The following is a 27,456-nucleotide window of genomic DNA, read 5'->3' as shown; positions in this document are numbered from 1 at the left end:
GGGCCGCGTGCTGGGCAGCCCGAGAGGGTGCGCTGCTGCTGCCTGCTGGTACCTCGCCGCCCACCAGCCGTGCGTGTCCACCACGGCGCCGGCACCGGCCGGCGAACACCTCTGCTCACTACCCCCATGGGATCTGCAGGTCACGGGAGAGGACGCCCCGGGGGCGGCTGGGCAATCTGGAGGGCAGAGTTCTCTGATTCCGAATGGCGTGTAACCGAGAGCAGGTAAGAAGATTCCTTCCTGAACTCTGGGCTAGGAGACTTACGAGGTATCTGTCCTCGGAACACTGGGGTCTCCAGAGACACGGAACGGGCTCATGGAGAAATCCAGTTTTCTGGTAGCTCGAGACAATCACGGGAGGAGAGTGACATCCACCTACGTACGCTGCCTGAGGTGACAGTGACGGGAGGCTGGCTCTTCCTTGTTGTTCTACTCTAGGATGTGCTGCTAGCCGTGTACCATGTTTTCTGGAAGTTAGCGCCTCTCAAGTCTATCCATGGCCTTTCCTGAAATTCTGCTGTACTTCTCTCATCAGTCTGGTAGACAAAGGCCAAGAAATACCAGGGTACCAAGTGTATCTGATATGGCCCACGGTTCTTAAGAGTAAAGCTGCCTAAAATGACTCATGTCCCCGCTTGGCCCACGGAGTCAGTCCTCGTCTCAGAAGCAAGGTAAGAACAACAGGAAGAAAGAGACTTCCTGCAGGGAGAGACGGGGGTGGGAGTGGCCCCTCTGCGCAGGTGCGAGTGTCACTCAGAGTGGGCGCCAGACCTGTGCCCTATCGATCACCAGCATGTGCCCAGCAAGATGGAGCCATGGGCCGTGCGGGCACTAACTGCCACACAGAAGCCACGGCACCCAGCGTCGGCAGCGGAAGGGCGAAGGGAAGCGAGAAGAAGGCGGACAGGCAAGAGTGAGGGCCCTTGCGTAAAGCCCTGCCGAAGGAGTTTCTGTAGCCAGTCTAGTTACAGCTACCAATTTCAGCCACTCCACTTGTCCCCTCTGTGTGCCACAGGCAGACGTATTGAAAATAATACAATAAACACCTGCAGCAGCTTTCCAACAAGCCACATCTAATTTCAGAGATCAAACATGGGGCTGGCTGATACTGGTTCAAAAACAAAAACAAAAACACAACAAAACATTCATGGAGGGTTCATTCCATTCACAGTCCAAAGATTATGAGCTAAAGCTGTGGGCTGACAACTCTGGGAGCTACACTTACCTCTCGGGCAAATATTCTCTCTCGGGCCCTTTGATACTCCTCCTCTCTCTCTTCTATTGACTTGCTCCTCCTTCCATCCTGCAATGGAACTCTGATCTAGATCGATGAGCAGAATTAAGCTAGTTAAGTTCTCCTCGTACTGCACGCTCACTGCACACCAGCAAGGAAGAGAAACCGGGAGAGTTTATAGTTGCCATCAAAAAAACGGAAAAAAAAAAAAAAAAAAAAGAAACTTTCCAGAGTTGGACCAACGTCACGGGTCCATGTGACCATGCGGTTTGGGAGAGCCGTTTCTCGGGATGGCCGGGCCTCGCCGCCCCCCCCCCGAGTAGCAAGAACAAGTACTAGTTGTAAGGGGTGGGTAGCGTGCCTGCTGTCACCAAGTACTCCGGTCGGGGAGGATCGAGACCAGCTCAGGGAATAAATGTTACTTTGCCGGGAAAACGAGGGAAAAGTGGAAGCTAGACAGGGGGAGAAACAGGAATTTAGCAGAGCAACATGCAGGAAAGAGCCTCACAGAGGTAGCTCTTGACAGTGCCCTCCTTAGCTCCCTAGTGCCACACCTGAAGGCCCAAGTCACAGAGCTCAGCAAAGGGGCCTCGGGGCGAAGGAGACTCAAAGCTCAAGCTGTTTTTTCTATCATCTTGAGTACAGTCACCAGAGGGAGGGAAAGAGAGAAATTACAGAAATACAGAAGAGAACAGAACACAAACAGGAAGAGAGAAAACGGGAGTAGTACAGAAAGGGGCGGCAGAGGACAGCCAGACCAGGCATGGCGGGAAGGAGGCGAGGGAGAGCGTGGCGGGAAGGGAAAAGGGATGGGAGGACAGGGCTTTACAATCTCTGGAAAACGGGGGAGGTGACGAGAAGGGCGGGCTGGGCAGGCCTCAAGGGCCGGCCCACCTCCTCCTGTCTGTGAGTGTGAGCGTGGCCCTTGAAGGCGACCGGCTGGCAGAGCCAATCTATGAAATGACTGTCATAGGTTATAGAAGACGCTGGCCTTCCGTCCAGGCTTTGAAAGCTTCAGAGGAAGCAACCGAAACATGGCTGCTCTAGGCTGCTCTGCTCAGCTTCCGGCGTCCAGGGCTGGCAGGCAGCACTTGAGGGCATCTCCCTGGGCTAGATTCAGTCTCGCTCGTCTGAACAGCCTACGTTCCACTAAGGTCCTTTCACAAGTCTCCTCCCAGAAAGCCCGCCCCCAAGGTGCACGCAGGCCTCGGCCGAGCCCAGCCGCCCAGCGCCCGGTCAGGCAAAACCTCGCGAGCGTCTTTTTGACATGTGGTTCCAGGCAAGGAGCTTCACATCTCTTAGCCTCAGTTTTCTTGTGTTTACAGTGGGCTAACATCTCCATTCACACTGTGCGGAGGGTTAAAGGGAGAGTGTCCGGCTTGTCTCCGAGTGGAGTCCCGCTCACGGCACACACTCTGCCACATCAGGGCCTGTGGAGCAGCAGCACCGCCCGCGCAGACAGCACGTCTGTTTCCGAACGAGCCCGAGCTGAGGCAACAGAGAGAGACGCCACTCGCCCCGATATGCCCGGAGCCCTGAATAATTCCTGATCCACAGGAAAAAGGTTTTGGGAAAAACGCAGAGAAGGGCATCAGGATGGAAAGGCTCGTTCTCGTTTCTCAAACTTGTCTCTTTGTATGTTTCATTCTTTTCAATCGGACCCAGCGTGTTTGTCCATAGCAGGTCATGGCACTTTCTCAGCACTCAGGTAGCAAGCAGGGAAAGTCCTGATCTCAAGACCAGACAATATCCCAAGAAAAATCATTTTACTCTAGTTAAGACATTACTGCAATTATCAGTAACCAGCTGGGCTCACGCTGGCTCTATCCAGCCATGCTCTTCAAGCATTAACCCTGGTTCCCCAGCTAACCGCCTCTGGAGACCAAGCGAGCAGCAGGCTGGGTGTAAGCCCTGAGCTGCGACTAGTAAAGCTAACTAGTAAAGCTAACTCCTGAAGAACCTAGAGGGTGGGCTAGAAACCAGGGCCAGTCAGGCCCATTAGTGGAGGGATCAGACAGAGCTTCCCTTCGTAGTCCCACGGGCATGGATCAAAAGGGCTTCTGCCCGAGGCCCCTGGCATCGGAAGTCAAACTGACCCACTCACCTTGGTGGAAGGAGCTGGGAAAAGATGTGGGAGTTGTGGAAAGGGCCAAGAAACACCTTTACAATTGGGTAAATTCGATCACAACTTTGCCTATTCAGGGCCAGCCCTAAGCTAGAGTGGAGTGGAGATGGGGTTAAGTAGCTTTGGGACACCCAAAGAAATCCCTAATTCGTGAAGAAAAAGAATGAAATCACCAGCTGAATCGAGGCTGAGGCAGGGAGGGACCTGTTTTTGTCCCCAAAAGATGGGGAGTTAGAAGTCACAGTGAACCTGGGAGCACCAGGCCGAGAGAGCAAGCCCAGCGAGCCCCAGCACAAGTCGCTCTGGGGAGAGGCGGCCTAAGCTCAACGAGTGTGGTCAGTCTTCAGTTAAGAGTTAAGCCAGAGTCAACTCAGTAGAGCTCATTACACTTTACAGTCTACGGAGTTCTAAGGACTTGCTAAGGGATTTCTAAAATTCTCCCCTCCTAGTTTCTCTTACTGCGATTTCTCTGCCAACCCAACCCTTTCCATTCTTCACCTGATTATCATCTCGGTCCATGCTGGCATCATCCCTCTTGAGGATAAACCTCTGCTGGAATTCTGTATTCTTCTCATCCTTTATATGTTCTGAGAACCTCTGTTCAGGGCTGGAATTGGGAGAGAAATGTGGAAGGAGGGGAGGAGAAAGACCCTTTTGTTAGGAAGCACATGTTCTCGTACAGAGTTCTTAATTTCTCCAACTCCCACTCAAGGCTTCTGAAGTCAGAGATCCAAAACATCACACGAGTGCCTTACTGAAATCCTCGGGGTCAGTTCTTTAAACACCCATAGCTCATCTTCCTCCAAAGTTATAGCTGTTCTATAGGTGAAGAGAGGCCAGGGACCTTTCTTCACGACATACTGGCGACTTTAAAATCTGTCTGCCAGGCCTCACAAACTGCAGGAGCTGAGACTGTCACTGCCGACATTGCCCACCTCCCCAGGAAGAGACACTGTGATCCCACAATTCCCTCTGCCACCCAAAGCTGCCCAGGGAAAGCCTTCCCAATCTGGGGTTTCCTCCCTTACATTCTCGTATTACTGGTCTTGTTGATGATGACGGCTTTCCCGGTCTGGTCGACATTGTGGTCCATCCCAAAGTAGGCAGCTACCCGGTGTAAGAGCATCCGGTGGTACGAGGTCATCTGCGGGAACTTCTTGAACTGGTTACTAACAGAAAACCCAGCGAGAAATGAAATAAGAGAAAACAACAGGGGTAACAAACAGCCAATTGTAATTTTTTTTATAACTGTCTAAAGTGTGTGTGGGGGGGAGGTTTCTTAGGAGAAGTAAATTCCGCATAAGGAAGATAGGGACTCCTCGTCTACAGTATTTTACAGGAGTCCTATGGCCTACTGAACTCATTAAGCAAAGCCCGCAAGCTCTCAGTGTTACCCACCCAGATGACATTCCGCAAAGAAAAAGGGGGGAAGTCGAGAGCGGTGAAATGCAAGTCAAGGTCGAGCTGCTGAAAAGATAAAATGCCCCTGCAACTCCGGTTGACAGGAGGAAACCTCTCTGGCTTCAGAGCTCTCCTGCGCACTCCTTTAGGTGAGGAGAGCGACTCCTTTAGAACTCAGACTTCAAAGGAAATACGAAAGGGGAGACTGAAACTGAACCTAAATTTCTTCTGACCACCCCCTCCCACCTCTAAATGTGTATTTCATTCAAGTAACTTACTTGTTGTCATTAATAAAATCCAGAATCTCCTGTTCTAACTTTAGCAGCATCATTCTGTCCCTGTTTAGAAAAGATTAAAAGCAAACAAAAACAAAAACAAAAAGCAGCCCTCCCGCAGACGCTGAAGGCCAGGGCTGGAAACACAGTGAGCTCACTACCGGAGGGACCACACCCCGATAAAGGACCGAAAATGCTGAGGCTGCTGCGCCCCACCGCCTGCACTGTGGGTCACTTTAGAAAGAAAAGCAAGCAAGCATATAGCCTGCAGGCCTTGTACTGAGCCTTCACATCTGAAAACTCTTGCTGGTGGCGATCGTATCCGTAGAAAACACTGTGCACTTAGAGACCTAATCATGGCTCTCCATTCCATCTGGCTATGGGCAGGATTTTTACATGATTATGATTTAGTGCATGTATGTACAGAGCAAGTCTTCTTCCTCCTGTGCTTTTTAATTGCACTCCCATGCCTTCATCTCATCTGTGCATTCTTCATCCATAGAATTTTCCTCATCTCTTCTGAAAGCGGAAACCTCAGCGAGAGAGTATCAGACTCTCTCACAGAGTACCGGACTTCGCTGGGGGGAAGCGGTGGTGTGGGCAGGTTTCCAGATTCCAGGAACAGAATTTACCAAGCTCTGGGGTATCCTGCTGCCCCGGGGCCCCGCCCCCCTTCCATAAACTCTGATTATTACCTTGGATTCTTTTTCAGTGTATTTACAAGAAACTCATGTAGGTCTATCCCAGTGGAGTCTGTGTATTCTTGGCTGGAGTCTAGAACCACCACAATAAAAGAAATTTAGAATAAATGAAACTGTTGCCTGATATGTGATCCCAAGCAGAAGCCAACAACCTGCTTAGGAGAGATGAGAATAGGAAAACAGAATCAAATTTCAGATGTTTTAGCTTGAAAATCAGAATGATTTGTCACCCCCCAAACTTCCCATGATAATGACAGGGTCACAGTGCTGAATTAGTCTCACACAGAAAAGCTGTCTCATCACTAATAAGAATTTACTGACTCTCCAGGTCACAACAAAGCAGGCTTTATTCTAGTTAAGGAAGGTATATTCTAGGAGAGGGCCGCCAGTGCAGAATCTTCCAGTATCTCAGCATGTATGTTTAAATATTATGTGAATCATTCACCTTGTACATTCGAATTTTTAATCTCAAGTTTGCATTTTCCTCTCAGCTATCATTTTTACAACCCATGCCTCTGTGCTTCTAGCCCCAGATTTGAAAACCAAAAAGAGCTTAATGATTAGACACAGACTGCATTATTTTTTTTTTTTTTTAAAGATTTATTTATTTATACATACAGAACTGGGGTACAGGCCAGAGGTGCAGGGGCGGTGAGAGGCTTCACCAGAGACAGAGTGGGGAGCAGAACAGGCAGATCGACGAAGTACACTGCTGAGGGGAGCAGCGGGCGGGTCAGGAGAGGTCTGCCTCGCCATGTGGTCACCTCCGGGGCAGGCGGGGATCGAACTCATGTGGAAGTGGCTTTAGCTTCTCAGTGCAGTGCTTTAACCCGCTGCGCCACCAGGGAGGGCCCAGACTGCATTATTTTAAAAAAGACTAATTTGGCCCTCCCTGGTGGCGCAGCGGGTTAAAGCACAGCACTGAGAATCTAAAGCCGCTTCTGCATGAGTTCGATTCCCGCCTGCCCCGGAGGAGACCACATGGCGTGGCAGACCTCTCCTGACCCGCCCGCTGCTCCCCTCAGCAGTGTACTTCGTCCATCTGCCTGTTCTGTTCCCCACTCTGTCTCTGGTGAAGCCTCTCACCGCCCCTGAGCCTCTGGCCTGTACCCCAGTTCTGTACGCACAAATAAATAAATCTTAAAAAAAAAAAAAAAGACTAATTTATGCCAGGCACCCTAAAACCAACAGATAGCTGGACTTGGAGAACCTGCTCCAGAGAAGAGCCAGGCTGCGGGTTCCCCCGGACCACAGAGAAGCCAGCGTCTGTGGGCAGCCAGCAGGTGTGGCGGCTCTCGCTCCCCTGGTGAAGCAGGGCTGCAGAAAAATGAGCTGCTGCTAGCTCCTCCCAGAAGGATACCCAACTGCCAGCGAGCGGGAGGAAAGGGGCTGTGGAGCCAGCGAGGGCCAGGCCCGATGAGAAGGGCAAGTCCTCACCTCTAGACAGCATCTTCCTGGGAACCTTTTCTTTATTTTTGTCCTTGTCTTCTTTTTCAGAGACATCCTTTGTGGACTTTTCTTCCTCCTTGTCAGAGGGACAGCTGATATGCAACTGAATTATGTCCTGGGAAAGGGGGAAAACAGAATCAAAGTGAAACAAAAATTTAAAGCCTCCTATAGCTCCCTTTGAATCTCAGAGCTGCCGATGCTGAGGGGGTCAGCATTCTCTTACAGAAGAGGACGTCTCTGTTAACTTAATTTTGTCAGCCTTTGTTCTAGCAAAAGGGTCAAAGTAGATCCTATTTTGTCTGTAATCACAGTCTGCTGTATGGAGAGCTGGAGATACAATGTTCTTGGCGTAGAAACGGATGAAAATGGTTGGAGGGGAAGGCGTGGGTGGAAAAACAAGCTCCCGGCCTGGATTCTCTTGCATGCGCCGTCCTGGGTGGCCGGAGGGGAGGACCTATACTTCCACATCCTGCCACAACTTGTTTGGAAGCTCCTGACTTCCAAACCTAATGTTTGTGCTGTGGTTGCTATATTACTGTTTACAAACAACTGCCAGCCGCAAAGTTACGTTATCAAGAACTTACCTGGGTTTCTAGTGGCCCGTCAGTAAAGGGGGCAGAGGACTCTTCACACACTGCCAGGCTGCGTACCAACTTCAGCTTGGAATTAGACTGAAAGAAAATAAAAGCAAATACACATACAGACTCTCCCTGGTTGGAAAATGAGAAAGCTTTCGGCTAAACGAAGGGCACTTTCTCTGACTGGGTGAGAGCCCAGGCACATGACCTGCCCTCTCTGGGTCTATGTCTCTCCTCAGTAAAACTAGGGTAAAAATACCTAAAGGGCTGCGGTCATTAAATAGGCTTTTGCTTTTCCCAAACAATCTACACCCCAGTTCATTTAGTTCAAAACACTTCTCCTGTTTAGTAGCAGACATAGAAAAATGAAATAACTACACAGAACAGATAAGAACACGGCTTCAGTTAGCTTTCTTCTTTCTCTAGCTCAGGGCTCCAATTGCAGATTCCGAAGTTTCCCGCAAATGTACCGCCGCAGAGCCAAGTAGAAAGACAACGGAAATAAAGAGCTGGAAGCCCCAGCCTCTCCTGGCTTGGTGTTTGTGAGCTCTGAAAGCCCACGCACATGACCTGCCCTTGCTGGGTCCATGTCTTTCCTCAATAAAACTGGGAGAAAAATACCCAAAGGCATTTAGGTAACTGACTTCAAGGCTGACTCTGCCATTGGCCAACTGATGTCCTGTCAAACTCAACCTTTGTGAAACCAAATTTCTCCTTCTGCCAAAGAGAGATGTATCTGTTTTACTTATCTTCAAAAGTTTGGGATGAAGTGAAGTTGTAGTGAACACCTTCTGGTTTAATTCCACATCAAACCTACCACTGTGAATTAGGTCACCTAACGCAAGACGCAGCGTCTGCTTATATGTGTGGCCTCTTCAAATGCAAGTCACCTACTGACCAGACCACTACTAAAAGCTGCCATTATTATTCCTCAGGAAAGGAGAAGACACCTTTAATTATTACTTCTGGTGACAATTCTCCCCACTGCAAGAAGAGCTTAATGTTTGACTGTCCCCCCAGCTAATTAAAAAGCTGTCACACACTAACACGTATAGTCTTCTCTGATAGCACTGCTTCAAATAATATGTGGTGTGCTAATTTTATCATATAAAGATTGAAAACAAAATTTTCCTCCCTACCCCAACCTAAAAAAGTGAAACATTAAAAAAAGTCTCTATTTTTAGAATGGACAAAATGTTAAAATCATTTCTATGAATGGGATAGGGTTTATTTAAAGAAATTTTGGGGTAAAAAGCAATTTGGGGGGCAAGAGTTAAGGCTCAAAGAAAGCCGCTCTGCCATGGAAGCCAGAGGCGCGCATGGAGCAGACGAGCTGCCTTATAGCAAAGCCGGTGGATGCCGCCCGGACGCTGGCGAGCTGGTGAGCCTCGCGCATGGCTCCAGGGGCAGCGACGGACTGAGGCTGGGCCGCGGCGTTGAAGGGCGAAGCCAGGAAAGCCAGCCCGCCCCGAACGGGCATGCGCGTGGCTGTCTGTGTCCTTGTCCGCGCGGGCACGTGCCCTCAGCGAGCAACAGCTGGGAGGCCGCGGCCCGCACACACCCAGGGAACGGGCCAGCCCGGGAGGCCACCGCCAAGTGCCTGACTGAAAACACCAGAAGCAAAGCAAGAGAGTGGGCGCTCACCTTGGCTCTTTTCCTGGCGTGACTATGGCTGGACGTCCGCCTCTGCTAGAAGGGAATTAACAACATTAAAGGCAGGAAAAATCAGTATTCAAATCGCCAGTAATACAGACAAAAAAAGGACTGAGAAAAAAGTTGCCACAGCCGATGCTGAGAGGCGCGCTGGGCCCCTGCTGCAGCCTAGCAGCTGCGGCTCACAGGGGCTGGGCCCACAGACAACACCCACTTAACGTGAAGACAGAATAGGGAGACACAAGCCTGTTTCACAAATTGGTAAAAATTACACTTGGAAAGCCGCAGAATCCCCTCCTAATTAGGGTGCTTCTGGAAATATCGTGAGCACAGATGTTGCTTTCACCCCCAGTTTGCTCACAGGGGCCTAATTTAATCCATAATGGGTGCATTCAGAGTTCCGACTTGAGGTAGCCACCCCTGACCCTCTGGCGGTAGGAAGGGGAAGGAGACCCTCTGGTCCTCACCCTGAATGTGAGAATCCCACCAGTTCCAAGTTCCTGCGGCACCCCCAAAGTCTACTTGGGCCAGGAAGGTAAGGTGGAACAGGACAGAGAGAGAAGGGGCATGGACGATAAGGGCATGCTCTCCAAAGCAGCGGGGCAAGGTAGAGAGGGACAGGGCTGGAGCGAGGAGGAGGAATAAAGGTCTGAGGTGTACAAGGAAAATGACTGGTTGACTGACAAAGGTTTCTGAACAGCTGAGAAGTCAAAAGTGGGGGCTCTGGAAAGAGGCTGCGTGGGGTTACACATGGAATGAGGCACTTAAGGCTCCCGAGATGTTTGGAATGGAATTTTGCCACTGGGATGTGGAGAGGACGGAGGCTGGGGGGCAGGAGGGCAGGCGAGATGGGGCGCCCCACAGGGTAGGGAGGGGAGGGCCTCCCTCTACTGCAGTGCCTGCGCAGGCAGGGGATGACAGCGCCAGACGCCCAGGGGAACCAGAGAGGCAGCTGGGAAGAGCAGGAAACACGCGGCCTGCGGGCAAGGTCTTCTACAGCAAGGGAGGACTCGGAGGCGAGGCCGGGGTGGGCAGCAACGCCTGGCGCAAACAGGGAGCCATGCAGGAGGCAGGTCTCCTCCCGCGCTCCTTGCCGCCTGGCTTCTTCCTAAGGTGTCAGCTAGCACTGGAGTCTTGAGATCCACTCGACATTCTGTGTGGTCATATAAACTTACTGCACTTGTGGACACACACACGGGCTTTAAAAATCAAACAGACGTGTGTCAGACATACTGGACCTCATTCTGCAGAAGGTTTTTTTCTTCTATAGAAAGCGCTGCTTTTCTAAGTGGCAAGAGTATTGCATTCAGCGGCTGTAACCCAACTCGAAAACAACTAGCTCTCGGATCTCCTCGCTTCCTTCCCGCCCCGCCCACCCTCCCTCCTCCTTCAGAGAGCGCTGCTGGCTCTCCTCATTCTCTACATGTTAAAGGGCAGGTTTACTAGGCAAAGGGGACAGAGAGAAACCTGCACACAGATGGGCAGTCTTGGGACGGCTGCTTTTCTTCTTCTTTTTCTTCTTTTTCTTTTTCTTTTTCTTAAGGTAACGCTGGCTTGCCAAACTGTAACTTATCTCCCAGTCTTACAGCGCACCGTTGAGGGGGTTTCTGATCTTCCTGTCAGTATAAACAGTGCTGCAAAGACCATGTCACTGAGCATAAAGAGTGTAACTGTAGTTCATGCAAATTTTATAAACGACTGCCTGGCTTATAAAATTGGTCCCGGGTGTTATGCCCATTTATAAGCCTGTAAGTATGCAGGAATCTGTTTCTTTCCCAGAGTGGGTCGCTTTCCTTAGCAGTGAGCACACACAGAAAGCCCACTTTGTACCAGCAACCTTGCCAACTGCCAGAAGAAACAGAAAGGCACACACCTTGTCTGGAAGGGACCCACAATCCTGTGCAAGAAGACAAGCAGACAGCAGCCACACAGCGGTGGGTGCATTACTGACGCCGTCGGGGCTGTCTGCTTGAGGGCCAGCAGCTCGTGACTCATGCGCTCACCGCCACGGAGCGCCTGCAGGAACTCGACTGGCCTCAGAAACAGAACGGGAGTCCAACGCGACCTAATCTTAGGCCTCATGGAGCTTGCAGCTCTGTGAGGGAGACAGACCTCAATTGAAGAATTCTACAGAGGCTACGTCTGTCAGGGAAGGTCCTGGAGAAGTGTTCCTGGAGTTCTGAAGGACGGAGAGGTTTCAGACGATGCTGGTGGGGTCTTAAGGGTTAGTGCGGGCTAAGGGGAGAATACCAAGAGAGGTGCAGGCAGAGCGCTCGCACACGGCACGTGTTCCCCAACCCTTCAGCTTCCATTTCTAGTGGGGATGGACATCAGATAATGCCAGCACCCAGAACGCCAGAGGCACATGCTGGCAGGCAGGGACCAGGGCAGCCTCGGGCACAAGACACACACTGAGTGGAAGACCATCCACACGAGATCAAATCTTTAGTTTGCAGCCACCTTCCGAAAACAGAGCGGCAGCCAGAAAGGACCGCGAATTCAAGGGACAACGTGTGAGACGGCCACGCCCAGCTGGCCACTCACAGGGCCATCTACATTCGGGCAGGGCTCACCCATTCTGAAGGGACCCTCAGGGCCCGCCTGCACCGTTGTGGGCAAAGATGCCCTGAGTTCCAGCTGCTGACTCCAAGGAGGCCTCGTGGGTGTCAACACCAGGAACGGGATTTCCCGTCCCACAAACTCCCCAGCGCCAATCCCGAACAGGCACTTCCGGGAAGCGCCAGGAGGCCTTGGCTAGATGCACAGGCTTGGGCACGAAGTGGGGGAGGCCGGAGAAAGAGCAAAATGCTTAGTGCTGCTCAAGGGGCACAGACTGTTGGAAATCTCAGCGCAAGGAGGCGGAGAGACGCACTGGCCCCAGGAGCCCAGCAGATGGCGGCAGCGGCGGCCGGGGACGGCGGCCCTCCAGGCTCCTCCACAGACACTCTGTATTCAGGGGAAGGTATTTTCAAATTCCTTAGTGTCTGCAAAGTACACAAAACCTGCAGACATCCTTTCTTTTGTACCTGTTTTCAAGAAACACACACAGCAGGAGTTCAAACACAATTGGAAATCGTCTCCAGAGAGCAGAGTAACTTGGACACAAAAGTTTGCTTAACTATTATCGTCCATGTCACATGGCAGCACGTAATCACACATTCATTCCTCTCTGTCCTGGGGACTTAAAAGTTCATTGTTGGTGTCAGTGGAGGCTGGAGGGTAGCGGGAACGGGGCAGACGGTCCCCGTGAATTCTGGGAGCACAGGCAGGAAACAACTCACATGCAAAAGATAATGGAAAGGAAAGCAGCCAGGGCAGATACTGGCAAACTGTGAGAGGAAAGACAGCAGAAAAGCAGGCAGGGAGAAAGCAAACCATCTCAAAGAGCTGTCTGATTTTAACTCATCCCTTTATGTTGCTGCTGTTCTAATCCTTAAAGAAGACAAGGCCTAGGCAAACTGGGTTGTCAAGTCTCCCGACCCTCGAGAACGTGGTCACTACCAGTTTTAAACTGACTGCTTGATAAGCAGTCTCCCCCCTAGGTTTGTAACAGAGACCACGCTCCCGGGGGCAGGAAGAGGATGCGTGCAACCTGGCCTTGGCTAACAAGGAAACCAGCGGTGGCCACGGACAAGAGTGAGCAGGGAAGCTGAGGTAGCTGGGCCTGTGCTGGCTGAGACCCGAGAAGGAGCCCTGACGCCCAGTCAGCCCGGGCCGCGCTGCAGGTGCATCTGGATGGGCAGGCGCGACCAAGAGTGAGATTCCTGCACTGTATTTACTGGTGGCAAGCTCAGAGGCGATTTCTGACAGAAAACGCTGACGCTTTGACACAGCTTGCGCTGTGTGTAAAGTCAGGCAGCTCTCCTTTTAAGTTTACTGCATGCGGCACATTATGACTTGTTAACTATATGCATGTGTACAGTTTATTTCTTGATAGTTGAAAGCATTACAGTGTACCAAGAACAAGTACACCTGAGGTTCACATGGATTAGGAATCTCACTGCTTTCTTTACACTTTATTGTGGATTCTACGGGGAAAAGGGAAGGAGGGACTTCTTGAGTGCAGAAGCTGGGCTTCCAGGGAGCATCAAGTGTTGGTTGAGCACCCGGCTTCCTATGGATTCCGTTTCCACCTGCAGCCACGCTTCTTCTCAGGCATGGAGAGCGACGCACACACACTTCCAGTTCTTACCTGCGTCTCCTGGCGCACGCTGGTCTCTTCGCTCTCTTTCTCGATTTCTTCCTTGCTTGGAGTCTTCGATATGAATTTGTTTTTGTTTACGGATTCTTCCACCAGCTTTTTTTCCGATTCCTTCATTATTTCCAGGGTCTCTTGGGTAGTGTTACTGTTAGACATCTTCAGTAAAATGCAGTAGCCTCTATGGACTCCTAAAGAAACATCAATGCGTTAAGAGGAGACGTGTGTCCGCATTAACTTACATGCAAGACTTTCACCCCACGGGCGAGTCTTCAGCAGGCCCCCTGGAGCCCAGCAAAGGGACTTGGTTAAATGCTGCTCCTGAATTCATTTCTTTACTTTTTTGAGCTCTACTGAGATAAAACCGACATACAATAAAATGCGTGCTGTGACGGGCTGCGACGTGCCCGAGTCTGGGGCACCGCCACCACCGCAAAGGACTAAGCCGTCGGAGCGCTCTCCCACTCCTTTCTCCGCCTCGCCTCTCCTCCCTGCCGACTCCAGCCAGCCACTGAGCTCCTTTCTGGCTACAGGTCAGTCTGAATTGCCTTGATGTTTGTATCATATATTATCTGGACTCTTACTCAAAATAATGATTTGAAGATTTACCAGGATTCAGTTGTAACACAAGGCAGCCTGAGTCCCCTTGGGTACTTTGCCTTCCCTTCAGAAATGCGCTCACATTTTCAGTTTGAAGACAGTTACTCCATGTAGTGAACCCGCTAGGCTCTCCAGAAAGAAGACAGTGTAAAGTTCTACTGGCCACCAGAGACGATCACTCTCCTTTCCCAAGGGAGAACTTCCACAGCTACCACACTGTTACCAACTCTGAGTATCTCCACCATCAAAAAGCAGCAAACTCAGATAATGGTTAAAGAATTTAACATTCTTTATCTTAAGCAGGCTGCCGGGCAGAAGAGAACTTTACGGTCATTGATGCTGCTGCAGAAAGACGGGTCTTCCCCTGCAAGAAAAGAACCTTTGTTTGCTATTTCCTGTGGGGCTCATGCGCTCTGCGTCTCCAATGACTATGAACCAGAGCACAGGGCGATGCCTCCGTATCCCTGACTGGCTCTGCCTGAGAACTGTGGCCACGAAGTCGACGCGACCTCCGAGCACACACTCAGAGACCAAGACCCATGTGCTCTGCAGATGCCGGAACAGCGAGGCTTGAAGGGGGGAATTGTTGCACCGAACATTTTCTTCTTTAAATCAGTTTAAAAGATAAGACCCAGCAGGCGCCCTGAGAAGCACAGGCAGCCTCATCCCGGTATTAAGTTAAACACTACAAGATCACTGCTTCATCATCTCGTGAGGGCGACCAAGCCATGGTGCAGACAGTCTGAGGGGCCACACAAATCTCTTCCATGCGCCCAGTCACAGGGCTGAATTAAAGATGGGACATACCGGAACTCCCAAGGAAAAGAGCCAACGTTCTACTTTCTATTAGCTGACTCAGTACCTACAGAATTCTAAACACAAAGTTACAGCCCACAGAGCTTGGGGGTCACTGGTTAAGGGCAGCTGCGTTTATACCCCTCTCCCTTTGGGCAATCAAGTCCTTCTTTCTCTTCAGTTTGAAGTGAGCAAAACTCAGCACTGAGGAAACATGAAAGAACTGGAAGGTTCTCAGATACGGCCTAACCACTCCCTCCGCCCCCAAAGAGCTCATTTCTTCAGCTCCTCAGAGGGCCTGCACACCCCGCCCAGAGAAGCTGCGGGATTTTATCGCCTCAGTATTTCTTGCAAGTGCTTTATATACAGTTGCTCTCTGCAACACAGACAGCTGGTTCACCTTAACCTACATCTGCTGAGACTCACACAAAATGAAGTTTACTCCTTTTACCAAGTGACAAACCTTTAATCGCTTTTTCAGGCTTAAATAGCCTCAAGAAAATTTCTGCGTCAAAAACAGCAAGAAGGGGTTGGGGACCTGGGTGAAGATGTCAAAAGCTCAAAGGGGAGGCTGTGGGGCGTCGAGCACACGGTGAGGATGTGGACACCGGGTACCCCCACAGTGGCCAGGGGGGCAGGTCCTTAAGTTCTCATCATGAGGATCAAAAATCGTGTTTTTAATTCTGAGATGTATGTTAACTGACCTTACCATGGCGACCATTTCACAATGTATTGTTTTGTCACACATCTTAAGCTTATACAGCGCTGTATGTCCATTGCAGTAATAAAGCCGAGGGGGGAAAAGCAAGTGGTAGGAGAAAAGGGAAAAGCCGCTAGTTGCTTCTTTTTCCAGGGTGGATCTTGGCTGCAAATAGGTGTGTCTCTTCTATCTGCATGACAGCTGTGCGGTTCTTCTGCGGCTCAGAAAAGGTTCAACCAGCTGGGTACCTGGACTCCTCCGCAGCACCCAGCGCCGACTTAGTCCGAGTATTAAGGGAAAAGACCAACCACACAGAAAACCGCCTTTCGTAAGAGCCAGGCCAGCCAGCTTGCAGCGCTGCGCCCCAACCCCAGCCCACTGAGCCACCAGGGACGCCCTCAAGTTTTAAGTTTTAATGAGCCACGTGACTTCCTTCATTTTGGGAAAGAGGAAAACCTAAGCCTGAGATTCTTAAAGACACCAACGAAACAGCGATAAACACACCCACTTCCGAGAGTTTTGACAAGTCGTTTCCACTGAGCCTGCCGGCTGCTGGAGGATTCATACAAAGCCCAGTAATCCTCACTTGGGGTTAAAGGGAAAGGTGCACTGGGGAAAAAGGCCGGGCACCCCCCACTGGCTACCTAGCCACGCCTTCCCATCTCCCACCTCACCAACCCAGCGCAACTTTCTTTCAGCATCTGCCTTCTGAGGCTGCGGCCAGTGAAGACATCCACCCCTGAGCTTGCGACCTGAGACTAACAGCTCAGCCAGCCACGGTAACTGTTTTTCGAGACCTGTGTGGTGGCCTGCGGACAGGTGATTCCATCACCGCAGTGAGAAATGAGACACAGCAGGGCAAGCGGCCTCAAAAAAGGCTTGCCACCGTATTAAAAGAAAGTCATTAGGGAAAAAAAGTAGTCATTATCTCCTGCTGCAGGTGGTCTAGGGCGCAGAAGGTCCCTGGACTCTGGCAACATCCTGCTGACAAAGAGAAAAGAAACTGTATCCTTGACGCTATGTGACACACACCAAATGAATCATTCCACCTGGACTCCCAGCTCTTGATCCTTCCGGCAAAAAGTATCCTAAGATGGCTGTTAACAGAGGGACTAACTGGACCAGACAGAGAAGCCTAACTCTTTAGTGAATAACTACAGGGAGAGATGATAACTCTAACCAATTAAAGTTTTTGTTTATATTTTGCCAGGAATGACCTTGAAGTATGGTAAGCATCTCCTTTAATCTAACAACAACTCTATGAGTTACATATCATCACTATTTTATAGATATGTAAACTGACATACAGAGAAGTTAATCAGTTTACTTAAAAATCATACAAGTAGTACATGGTGAGCAAATTCCAGGAAATCTGGTTCCATCTTTGTGCAACAGTCGCTCTACTAAGTGGCCAAAGACAGGAAGGAAAAGGAAAGTCTGGTAAGGTGACAAACCAGTGAATGTCACACCGCAGTGGAGCAAAGCCTTATTCATCTCCATTCTCCTGTGTCCACTGTCGATGTCCACAGTTATTCATAATTAGGTTTTTCTTTTCACAAAAAGAATGTAAAGTTTTTTTTTTTTAATTCTATTTTTTCTAACTGAAGTATATGAGGCAGGGGGTACCGATTCACACCACTTCAGATGTATGTTTCCACACCATGCCCAGCACCAAAGCACCCATAATCTTCCCTCAGTCTCTCGGGCCCTCTCCCCAGGAGAGGGACATACCAGTCTTCCCTCCCTCCCCTCTGGTAGCCTTAATTCTACAGTCATGTTTCTAGGATTTGTTTTGATTTAGTTTTGTCTGTCCCTTTGATTTGTTTCTTTATGCTCCACATATGAAGGAAGTCATCTGTTACTTGTCTTTTTTCCTCTGATTGACTTTGCTTAGCATAATACCTTCCAATTTCATCCATGTTGTTGGAAATGGCAAGTTTTCACCTTTTTTGTACAGAGTAATATTCCATTGTGTATATGTACCACATCTTTTAATCCACTCATCTGTCACTGGCCACTTACACTGTGCCTACAATTTGATGATTGTAAATAGTACTGCAGTGAACAAAGGAGTGTGTATATTCCTTCAAATTATATGCATTTCTGCGTAGGTAACTAGGGGTAGAATTGCTGGATCACATGGTAGATCAATTTTTAATATTTTAAGAAACTTCAATACTGTTTTCCATGGAGGTCAGATGAGTCTATATGCCCACCAACAGTGTATGAGGGTTCCTTTTTCTCTACACCCTTGCCAACACCTGCTTTTGGTCTTTCTGATATGGACCATCCTCATAGACTGTTAGCCACAAGTATGTCTTCTTTTGGAAAAGTGTCTATTTAGTTCTTCAGCTCAGTTTTTGATTGGGTTTTGTATCTTTTTGTTGAGTTTATGAGTTTTTTATAGATCTTGGATATTAGTTCCTTGTAACATATATGATTAGCAAATATTTTCTCCTATTCAGCAAGGTGTCTTTTCATTTTAATTATTGTTTCTTTTACCGTACAGAATCCTTTGTTTGATGTAGTCTTCGTCACTGGAGTCAAGTTTCCAAAGACATCCCTGAAGTCACTACTGCGAATTAGTTTGCCAATATTTTCTTGTATGTATTTTATGGCTTCAGGTTTTACATCCAAAAAATCCATTTTGAGTTCATTTTTGTGTATATTGGGATAAGGACCCAGATTTTTTTTTTGCACATGACTTGCAGTTTTCCCAACACCAAGAGACTTTCTTTTCTCCACTATGTATTGTATATTGTCTCTCTTGTGGTAAAGTAACCACATCTGTCCATGTTAGGGTAGTTTATCTCTGAGCTCTCAATTTGTTCTACTGGTATGGGTGTCTGTTTTTATCCTCATACCATAGTATTTGGGCTACTGAAGCTGTGCAGTACAGTTTGAAGTCTAGAAGTATGACACCTCTGTTGTTCTTACTTTGTTAAGATTGCTTTGACCATTTTGTAAAAGGTGAAAAGATTTATACAATGTGGAGAGTAACCAGAATATTGCTTTGGCTCTTTGGGATCTTTTGTGGTTCTGTAAAAGTTTCAGTAATCTTTGCTCTTTTTCCTTGAAGCATGCCATTGAAATGTTGATAAGCATTCTATTAAATCTGAAAGTTGCTTTGGTTCAGATGGCAATTTTAAACAATATTAACTTCCAATCCATGAGCACGGAATATGCTCTTATTTCTTTGCATTTTATATTCTTTTTAATAGTGGCTTATCATTTTCGCTGTAGAGACCTTTTCTATTTCCATTGTTAAGTTTATTCCAAGGTTCTCAGTTCTCTTTGAAGTGCGCAATCAGCTTCTGAATCATCAGTAAAACTGTAAAATGGTTATCCTGAAGCTGGCTATGGACCTCTAGCAAAGTCTTCACCTCCAGATATGAAGCTTTTTTAGGGGAGGAGTGGTGACAAAGCCAAAATTTGTTTTCTCATTCCTTTTTCTGCTGGTCCTTGCTTAGACAAGCTTTTTTCTTCTACATCAGCCTGCGTATTACATGGTTTTAAATCTCCTCACCATTTAACTTCTGGGGAGAAAAAAGCTGACTTCAGATAAGTAAAAGTAACTAAATTAACAAAGCCAGTAATGGCCAGAGTGCCACTATTCCACAGTCAAAATCCATCAGTTGTGGCCCTCCCTGGTGGCATAGCAGGTTAAAACACAGCACTGAGAAGCCAAAGCCACTTCCGCATGAGTTTGATCCCCGCCTGCCCCGGAGGAGACCCCAGGGCACGGCAGACCTCTCCTGACCGCCCGCTGCTCAGCAGTGTACTTCGTTGATCTGCCTGTTCTGCTCCCCACTCTGTCTCTGGTGAAGCCTCTCGCCGCCCCTGAGCCTCTGGCCTGTACCCCAGTTCTGTATGCACAAATAAATCTTAAAAAAAAAAAAAATCCATCAGTTGATACCCTGAACTCAAAACCATATATCTTGAGTGGAGACTTTCTTTTTTTCTTCAAAATAATCATTATAGTTATTTCCAGTCCTGTAATCCTATGAGAAGACTTGCCACCTTGCTCTTAGGGCATAAGGGTTCCTGTAAACAAATATTCTGAGCCAAAACAGAAGCCCAAGTTGCAGCTGAAGGAAGACATTAAAAAACAAACAAACAAACAAAAACACACCACGAGGAGCAAAATAAAGGCAGTAGTAAAGCTAAGCTATGGTTTATTCAGTTTAGAAGGGAAATTGTGGGCTCCAGAGATTTTTTTTTTTTTTTTTTTTGTGAAGAACAAAGGAAATATTTCATGTGTAGCCTGGCTAGAAGAAAGCAAAGACGCCAGGCTCCTGGCAGAGCCGGATGTGCGCCTCCAACAGGCCGTCTGTGCACACTGCACCCCAGTCAGCAAAGAGCACACTTTAAAAAGGCAGATGTCTCCTCAGGACACTCATGCTCCACGCGCTACCCAGTGGACAGTCAGAACAGTGGGGGCCAAGGAGAGAGTGAAGACAGGAGGAGACAGGCAGCTATCTGACAGCCAAGGTTTGACTTTGAAAGTTCACAGTTTTGCCTCCATGTCTTTGCAAAACTGCTCCTAATTCAAGCTATTCTGGAAAGGAAAAAAAAAAGCTACTCACCCATTCTTGTGACCTTAAGCATGCCTTCTATCACTAACTTCAATGTCATGCAGAGAAGTCTATGTTGCCCCATGATACCCTTAGAGGTCAAGACCTCCAAGATGGTGAGGGCCTCGAGGTGGAAAGGATACCTAAGTCAATCATTTAACCTTAAAAGACTTTCAAAACTGAAAATTGAATAGGAGACTGGTCAAAGAAATGCTGTAAGCACAGTCTCATTTCACACGAAGGATACAGGTACCTGCAGGAATCACTAGATCCCAAGCCTCTGCTGCAAAGGAAAGGCTGCTCATTGCCCAACAGTCAATCACTTCAGCAGTGCTCCCTTTCCACTGGGCACATGATTTCCTGGGGCAACACACACACACATACACACATATCCCAACCACCACTGTAGCTGAGTCTGAGAGCATGACTGTGTTCTAGGTCATGGGGCAGAAGTAGTGTAGTGTGGGTTGAATTGGGGTCCCTCCCCCAACTCATAAGTTGAAAGTCCTAGATCCTGGTCCCTCAGAATGGGACTCTACTTGGAGAAGGATCTTGGAAGAGGTGCTTAAGTTAAAATGAGGCCATCAGAGTGGGAGAGTGGGCCCTAATTCTAGTGTGACTGGTCCCCTTATAATGAAGAAAATCAAGACACGCAGAGACACCAGACACCAGACACACAGAGAAAAGACCATGTGAGGATGTGCAGAGCTTGAGAGGCGAACCTGCCAACACCTGGAGTTCAGACTTCTCGTCTCCAAGGCAGGAAGAAAACAGTGTCTGCAGTTTAAGCCAACTAGTCTGGCATTTTATTATGGCAGCAGTAAATACAACTTCCATGAAGGAGTCTTTCTTTCCTGCCACCACTATGCTTGCTAACCCTATGATATTTTCACCCCTTTTCCACTAGCCTTGGAAACATCACTGTTTATTAATAACCACTAGTTTTTGTAGGCATTCTACTTTGCTTAATTGTGTACTATGTAAGTGTGCGGTATTTGTCTTTGTCATTCTGACTTGCTTTACTACGCTTAATTCCACAGCTGTTTATGGCAACATTCTGTCCCTATGGCTGAACAGAATTCCGTCGGTGGGTATAGTATACTGTCTTGTGGGTATAGTATACTGTCTTGATCCAGCCTCCTACTGACGGGCATTCAGGCTGCTCCCAGGCACTAACTATTATAAGCAGAGCTGTAATAGACAGTGTAGAAGGCATAGTTTTATTGAGCTGATGGTTTCATGTTCTCTGGATAGGTGCCCAGGGGCAGGATGGGTGAGTCATACAGTATTTCTAACTTTAGTTTTTTAGGTAACTCCAGATCACTTTCAGAATTGGTTGTACCAGTTTACATTCCCATTGACAGTGTAGCAGCGCTCCACTTCTTCACATCCTCTCCAGCACTGGGGGGGGGGGGGTTAATGTTTTTATTTTAATGTTTTGCTCAATTTCCTTAAAGACTATTATTAATAGTTTGGTGGGGAATGTGTTAAAAATTTATATATTGCTTTAGGTAGAATAGTCATTGTGTTATATTGCTTCTCTCCATTCACCAGCACGGGCTATCTTTCCATTTCTCGTGTCACCATCGACACCCTTTAATAATACCTTATAGTTCTCATTGTAGAGGTTCTTTACCACCTTTGTTAGGTTAATTCTGAGGTATCTGATTCTTTTTGAAGTGATTGTGAATGGAATTATTGTCTTATTTCTTTTTCTGTTTTCCTGCTGGGGAGATATGGGTGTTCTATCACTTTAGGTTATTCCGAAGGGCTCTTAATGCTATTTTCATCTTTTTATTCTTTCTTCTTTTGGTTGTTCTATTTGTGTGTTCTCTGATATTGTGATTTCAAGCTCACTAATTCTCCCCACTACCTGCTTCTGTCTGCTGTTGAGGCCCTCTATTGCACATAATTCAGGTTTATTATTTTTTAGATTCAGTAGTTACAATCTGTTTTTCTCAGTCTCTATTTTCTTCCTGTTTCACGTCATCAATTGTTTTTTTTTTTTAATCCAGCAAACATCGTTATAACTGTTTCCTTTAGCTCTCTTTTTCAGTCATGTTCTGCAGTTCTGCTGGTCTGGGAACTGTTTTGCTCCAACATTTGCAATATGTTTTCTGTCCCATCATTTCCATTTTTTATGGCTTGTAACAGACATCAGCTTTCTGAGTATGAAAGGAACTAGGTGATCCTTTTTTTTTTTTTTTTCATTCCTAGCTCCTGCCAGCTAGAATGCAGACACACAGGCAGGTACTTCATAGGCAGTCTTGAATTGTGGGATGACAGCAGGGTTGAAAACCACCAACAGAAGACTACAGACAGGCGTGACTAGGGTCTGTGACTAGAGTGCACCTGATGGGGGCAACGACATCAAGACTGTCCAACTGTGGCAGAAAAGTAAACTCCGATCTTATTTAAGACACTAACTAGGCTGTGATGGACATGCATCTATGTATTTTTAAATACACTCTAAGTAATAACAAAAAATAAAAATAAAAATTTCTTCAATTCCCATACATGAAGAATCCTGCAGTAATAACCTGGAGCTTCTATGTCCTTAGGAAGCAAGACACAAAATAAGGGAAGAACATTTTTCTGGAAGATATAAACATGTTACCCTGTGCTCAGGTCACCTCTGCGGCCAGGGGTGACCGACATCGCGAGCAGGTGAGGTAGAGGCGGCCTCCACCAGAATCCTGAACAACCTTCAAAGCACAGCCGGCAAGTGGTGGCCGGCAAGTGCATGGACTGCGCCGCCTGCCACTGTCTATGAAGTCACTGTTTCCAAAGCCCCTCACTGCGCACTGGCCATCTCCTCGGCCAGAGGAGGGTGACGGGGTCTAGCCTTGGCCCCTGGGAAACCGTGCGCGAGCGCGCAGGGTAAGCAGGAACCGCTGGCGCTCGTCCCGCACAGGGAGGGCAGGGAGGAGGCAGGTCGGAGCCGGCGCCTTCGCTGCTGTTTCCCTTACGAGTGGCGAGTGGCGAGTGGCGGCCTCTGCCCAAAACCGGCACCGTGGAGCTGCGCCTCCTCCCCAACACCACTGAGCCCGCATGAACCTGCCTAGGTGAGAGTCTTGCCTATTTTGATGAGATTTAGACAATAAAAAGTTGCAAGAAGGAAAAAAGTAATCTATTTACACCTCCCTGTACTTAGTTTCCTATTTTCTCAGGAATTCAGTATTTTAAGAATTGTTTTAACACAGTCGATGTGGATAAATGATTCTTGTACAGAAAGAGCGCTAGTATTTGATAAAGGAGTACGCTTCTGTACTTTCAATCTTGTTCCCCAAAGGTATTTTGTAAGCATAACAACCAGAGTAATTGTATAAAAACATTTTCAGATCATGTTACATTTTTGTTCAGACCCCCCTCCCCCCAGCTCCCTATCTCACTCAGAGCAAAAGCCAAAATCCTTAAAATGACCTACAAGGGGCTCTCCTAGGTGGCGCGAGGGTTAAAGCTCTCCAAAGTCCATCTGCCTGTTCTGCTCCCCACTCTGTCTCTGGGGAGTCCTCTCACCCCCGACCTCTGGCCTGTACCCCAATTCTGTAAGCATAAATAAATAAATCTTAAAAAAAAAATTTAAAATAAGTAAAATAATCTTTAAAGAAAAAAAAAAAAAGACCTACCAGGCTATAAAACAGTCTGACCAGTAATTTGCCCTCTGACCCACCTCATGAGATCCCCCCACTTAGGAAGTTCTAGTCACAATAACTTCTCCCTGTGCCTTAAACCCATTTTAGGATAATTGCTTTCACTGTTCCTTCTTCCTGGAATGATCTCCCAGAAAACACCGTGACTTGCTTATCTGTCAGCCTCTACGTAGCTTCACCTCATAAGCCCAACCAGACTACAGTAACTAAACTTACGAAACCCCAAATACTCACTGGCCCTCTCTCCCACTACTTAAAAAAAAAAAGCTACTTAATCAGATACCAAATAGACATTTGTTCCTCTTTGCTTAAAAGATGAATTTGAAGTTGGTTTTCCTTCCCTGATGACTGAAGTTCACATCTGACTGATAGAGACTCAAATAGCTCAAAAGGGAAAACTCATGGAATTCTTTTTGAGGTTTCTTTCAATCTGTCAAAAGCGTAAATAGCCAAAGAAAGCAATGTGGAAGTGAACAAGTGACCCATCATGACTTCTCAAGTTTCCCTGGCATAAAGTGTAATCAGAGAACCACAACGCTCTTGACATCTTTCACTAACACGATACAGAAGGGGCCTCCCTGGTGGTGCAATGGGTTAAAGTGCAGCACTTTCGCTTCACCCCGAGTTAGATCCCTGGCTAGGGAGTGACCCACAGGGTGCGGCAGACTCTTCCTGTCTCCCCGCTGCCCCCTCAGCAGTGGGCTTTGTCAGTTGGCCTGTTCTGCTCCTGACTCTGTCGCTGGGGAATCCTCTCACTTCCTGCACTTTGGGTTTGTACCCCAGTTCTGTATGCATGAATAAATTAATCTTTAAAAAAAGATCTAGAGGCCCTCCCTGGGGGCGCAGCAGGTTAAAGCACAGCATTGAGAGGCTAGAGCCACTTCCGCATGAGTTCAATTCCCGCCTGCCCCAGAGGTGACCACATGGCGTGGCAGACCTCTCCTGGCCCACCCACTGCTCCCCTCAGCAGTGGACTTCGTAGATCTGCCTGTTCTGCTCCCCACTCTGTCTCTGGTGAAGCCTCTCGCAGCCCCTGAGCCTCTGGCCTGTACCCCAGTTTTGTATGCACAAATAAATAAATAAATCTTTAAAAAAAATCTAGAAGGGATTTTTCTTTGTATGAATGAACCATTCTAAATTCTGTAGGAATAAGGAACAGGAGAGGGCACATTTTATGATCTGGTATGACAAGGAACTAACACTGAGCTAAGTGAAAACTCCCAGATGTATGTCACTGAATCTGAACACGGTAGAGAGGTGAGGGTGAGAAACCCAGAGGCCCTCTCAGCGACTTACTGACGCCAGACCAAACGGTGTGCAGATACAACATTGTCTGGGGTCTACCACACTGGAGCAGGAGAGAGGAGGAAAAACAAGCAAGAAAAAAGCCACTCATTTCAGACTCAGCTTTAAAGCTACCAGGCTGCGCAAGGCAGCTTCAGCTACAAAGACATAGCTGCCCTGGTCGGGAGGACCCCGGCCTCTGACGAGACTGGCACATGTCCAGCGGACTGCGCAGAGCCCAGCGGTCACGGCAGGTGGCAGGGCTCCCACCACGGCTCCCCCCGGTCAGCCTACACCCTGAGAGAATGTTTTATCACAGTGTTTCTATTATACAGCAATTCTGGAAGACAGGAGAAAACACCTTACACCACTCTCGGAACATTTTATTTCACAGCTCTATATACGATGATGCCGCTAATGCCACACACCACTGAACAAACGGATTCTGCAAGGTTAAATGATGACGCGTTTGTGCTCTATCTGCTCATTGGCCCTGGGTCAGCCGATCTGAGCCAGAGCTCCATGGCAACAGGCTCTATCGCTAAGAGTTACAAGACGAAATTCCCTTTGCTTTTTTTTTTTTAAATCAAACATTTCCCACAGACACAGCTACAAAGACACTCGAAGGACAGTCTGCAAATAAGAAGCACTGCCGTCCCGGTAGGCTGGACATGAACAGCAGGGGTGAAGGTGGGTAGCGATGTCGATGAACCTATGCAAGTGACAGAGAATTCCAAAAACTTGAGATTTTCCCTTGTTTGACTTCAGCTGAGCAATTCAGGACTCACTGGCCCGTGAGAAACCACCTGCGGGCAACCTGCACAGTCAGCAGCCGGGAGCCACCGCCAGCCGCCCTGCCTCAGGCGCCGCCCTACAGTTTCAACCGGTCTGCTGATCTTTGCAGTTTCCCTGTAGCTTTTCTGGAAAGTTAAACGAGCATCAAAACTCACAGGTCTCACGCTCCTTATTCTCCGTATTTTCAAACGCCAGAGTTGGCGCACCACGCTCGAATTCTGCACACCTCCTTCCTCACCACCACTCATTTGCTCAGAGCAAGCACTGCCCTGGCCAAGCGAAGAAATAATCAGATTTGCCACTCGTATTCCTCATGCCCTGTCCCTTCTTCCTTCTTCACAGCAGGTCTCCTTGCAGCAAAGGGGAGACGAGGTAATTACAAATGAGACGAGAACAGGAAAACCCCACCTCTCTCTCCAGTGGTGCTTAGGACTCCAAAAGTTCACCTGACGCACTACATCCCCTCTCCTGGATGCTCATCATCGACAGGTGACGTAACGCCTGGGCGTCACCTGGGCACCCAACAAGCCTTTAACTGAGGCCTCTACCTCCCGCCCTGTGGGGCAAGACAAGCTGAGAAGGGGGTGGAATCTGTGATCTTAGGACCAAATTTGTTTGGCAACTGCCATTGTCAACTGTGCTGGGTTTTTTTTTTTTTAATTGTGGTAACATGGATGTAAACTTCAAGGTAAAGCACACATTGTAAGCACGCGGCTCGGTGGTGTTAAGCACCGACATCATCGGCCCTAGGGAAGGGAAGGCCGTCCCGGCAGAGCCGAGGCGGTAGGAGACACGGTTGTTCTTCTCATGCCACGAACTGAATGTGTGTTCACTGTGGCAGCCACTGGTGTAAGAGCTAGCAAGCGTGGGCCAGTCCCACGTTGAGAGCACCACGTGACGGAAGCGCGGCGTGTCTCCCCCCCAAGCCGAAATCCGACCTGCGCCAGCCCCAAGCAAGTCCTAGGCGGACGGAGTCTCGTCTCCTCTGTCAGTCCCGAGCTCCAAGGGCCCACAGGCCAAAATAACTGGAGAAATCAGAAATGACCGAGTTCCAGAGACTCCTAGCCCAAAGGAAACCTTTCCGCAATCCCGTTTCCCATTTCCCAAGAATTCTTACAGCCAGCCCAGCAAAGGGGAAGGGAGGGAGAGCAGCCACTTGCAATGGGACTCTTAAGTCTCATTAAAACCAGAAACAAGGCCACTGCAAGGAAAATTACCCCAGGCCTCTCTAGACACCAATTTTCTCTATATCTTAAAAGAAAACCAAACACTAGGCTCTCATTCTTCAACCTGTTTAGCTTTTCTTTTTCAAGATCTTGGGTTCATCTCCCCAGAAGGACAGCACATTCACAGCTCGCGGAAGGCAAGAAGCTGCACAGATTCGGTATTTTCGCAGGGATGTGGCCCCCAAAGAAAAGCCCGAGGCGCCGTGACAGGAGGC

At 48.4% G+C, this 27,456-nt stretch overlaps 1 protein-coding gene across 1 annotated transcript in view; it reads right to left on the bottom strand.

The window, feature by feature from the left end:
• R3HDM2 (R3H domain containing 2) overlaps positions 1 to 27,456 on the bottom strand; it is an 87,525-nt gene that overhangs the window by 25,646 nt on the left and 34,423 nt on the right. The window contains exons 2-10 of the mRNA XM_012732279.1: positions 13,609 to 13,805; positions 9,408 to 9,452; positions 7,770 to 7,856; positions 7,174 to 7,300; positions 5,731 to 5,809; positions 5,039 to 5,098; positions 4,388 to 4,528; positions 3,858 to 3,966; positions 1,226 to 1,321 (exon numbers count right to left, since the gene is read on the bottom strand). Of these exons, the coding sequence (XP_012587733.1) occupies positions 1,226 to 1,321; positions 3,858 to 3,966; positions 4,388 to 4,528; positions 5,039 to 5,098; positions 5,731 to 5,809; positions 7,174 to 7,300; positions 7,770 to 7,856; positions 9,408 to 9,452; positions 13,609 to 13,773 (909 nt within the window). The 5' untranslated portion in view covers positions 13,774 to 13,805. The remainder of the gene's footprint in view (positions 1 to 1,225; positions 1,322 to 3,857; positions 3,967 to 4,387; positions 4,529 to 5,038; positions 5,099 to 5,730; positions 5,810 to 7,173; positions 7,301 to 7,769; positions 7,857 to 9,407; positions 9,453 to 13,608; positions 13,806 to 27,456) is intronic.

The sequence above is a fragment of the Condylura cristata genome, unplaced genomic scaffold, assembly GCF_000260355.1.
Source record: "Condylura cristata isolate star-nosed mole 26May11 unplaced genomic scaffold, ConCri1.0 scaffold00034, whole genome shotgun sequence".
Taxonomy (NCBI): domain Eukaryota; kingdom Metazoa; phylum Chordata; class Mammalia; order Eulipotyphla; family Talpidae; genus Condylura; species Condylura cristata.
This window is presented reverse-complemented; position numbering and strand designations above follow the sequence as displayed.